Raw genomic sequence first — 1,381 nt, forward strand, 5'->3', positions numbered from 1 at the left:
CACACACACACACTCACTCTCTCACTCACACACACACACACACACACACACTCACAGACAAAGACACAGACTCACACACACACTCACACTCACTCACACACACACTCACTCTCTCACTCTCTCACTCACACACACACTCACACACACACTCACACACACACACACACACACACACACACACACTCACTCACACTCTCACTCTCTCTCTCTCTCACTCACACACACACACACAAACACACACCCCCACACACACATGAGAGAACAGCAACCACAACAACTCTCACCATAATGAAATCAAACAGACATGTGTCTCAGGCCAGACGAGCTGAACGTACCGCGGCAGCCGTGTGCTGATTGGTGGAGGTGTTGGCGGCTCCCTGGTTGTGTTTGGGGCTGCAGTAGCCGCTGTCGCTGTCGATGTCGGCCTCGCTGGCTCCCTGCTCGCTGGACGACTCCTGCTGAGACGTGCATCTGCGCTGAGCTTTCTTCCACTGCTGAGGACTCGCCTGATCCGACGCACATCTGACACTGCCAGACGCCTCGCCGGGGAAATCTGAAACCACACGCGGAGCAGTGTGCTCAGGGGTCAGTAGTTCAGGACTAAAGGTCAAAGGTCAGCTCAGTACCTGTCTGCTGTGCCGCATCCACCAGCAGCACTGTCTTGGATCTCCCATCAGGCCCGGCGGCACACACCTCCTTCTGTACCGCCACACTCCGCATCACGAGACGCTTGGCTCTCACCGGCTGCTGTGAGTGACGCAAGTGAGCGTTAGTTTACACTAGTGAGCAGTGAGTGTGTGGGTTCAGGTGTCATCTCGTACCTTGTGTGGGACGGGGTTTCGTGAGACGCCTCTTCCTCTCTGCGTCTGGCTCTGTGGCAGCGGCCGCTCGCTGCAGTCAGACACGGGGTTCAGAACGCCGGCCTGCAGGGGCCCCGCATACGGCCCCGGGAAGGGCTGGTAGAAGCCCATGACAGGAGGGCAGGGTGTGGGCATGATGGTGTGGTAGTATGTGGGGTAATCACTGGTGACGGGGGGCTGCGGGGATGACAGGAACGGGTACGCCAGGTACGGCCCGCCGGGGCTCGGGTTGAGCTGCTGCCAGCGGTGATCTCCGTTATACACAGGCATCTGCCGACTGAACCACAGACACAATCTCAGATTATAAAGGGAACACGTGTCTAACAGCACTTCAGAGGCTTCTGGGTAGGACTATCAAGACAAATGTGTTTGGGGCGGGACTGTGTGCTGGTCTGACCAATGGCAGACAGGAAAAACTGTTTGAAAACTGTCCGTTTTTTCCATTTCCACACTGTGATTCAGCTGTGACACACACACAGACACACTCTCTCACACACACACACACACACACACACACACAC

At 56.3% G+C, this 1,381-nt stretch overlaps 1 protein-coding gene across 1 annotated transcript; it reads right to left on the bottom strand.

Annotated features, from left to right (window-relative positions):
* Positions 1 to 311: 311 nt before the first annotated feature.
* LOC107569948 (selenocysteine insertion sequence-binding protein 2-like) lies at positions 312 to 1,315 on the bottom strand. Its single transcript, XM_016256121.1, has 3 exons — positions 822 to 1,315; positions 627 to 747; positions 312 to 553 (listed from the first exon to the last, which is right to left on the bottom strand). The coding sequence occupies exons 1-3, from the start codon at positions 1,128 to 1,130 to the stop codon at positions 312 to 314; spliced, it is 672 nt and encodes a 223-aa protein (XP_016111607.1). The 5' UTR covers positions 1,131 to 1,315.
* Between the last annotated feature and the right edge of the window lie 66 nt (positions 1,316 to 1,381).

Source organism: Sinocyclocheilus grahami, unplaced genomic scaffold (genome assembly GCF_001515645.1).
Source record: "Sinocyclocheilus grahami isolate Dianchi unplaced genomic scaffold, SAMN03320097.WGS_v1.1 scaffold1398.1, whole genome shotgun sequence".
In the NCBI taxonomy this organism is placed as follows: Eukaryota; Metazoa; Chordata; class Actinopteri; order Cypriniformes; family Cyprinidae; genus Sinocyclocheilus; species Sinocyclocheilus grahami.

What these genes read in the sequence shown, in the direction of transcription:
- LOC107569948 (XM_016256121.1), bottom strand. Translation starts at nt 1,130, where the DNA reads ATGCCTGTGTATAACGGAGATCACCGCTGGCAGCAGCTCAACCCGAGC. An exon ending in GAAACCCCGTCCCACACAAG is followed by an intron (nt 748 to 821) that starts GTACGAGATGAC and finishes CGTCACTCACAG; the next exon opens with CAGCCGGTGAGAGCCAAGCG. An exon ending in GGATGCGGCACAGCAGACAG is followed by an intron (nt 554 to 626) that starts GTACTGAGCTGA and finishes GTGTGGTTTCAG; the next exon opens with ATTTCCCCGGCGAGGCGTCT.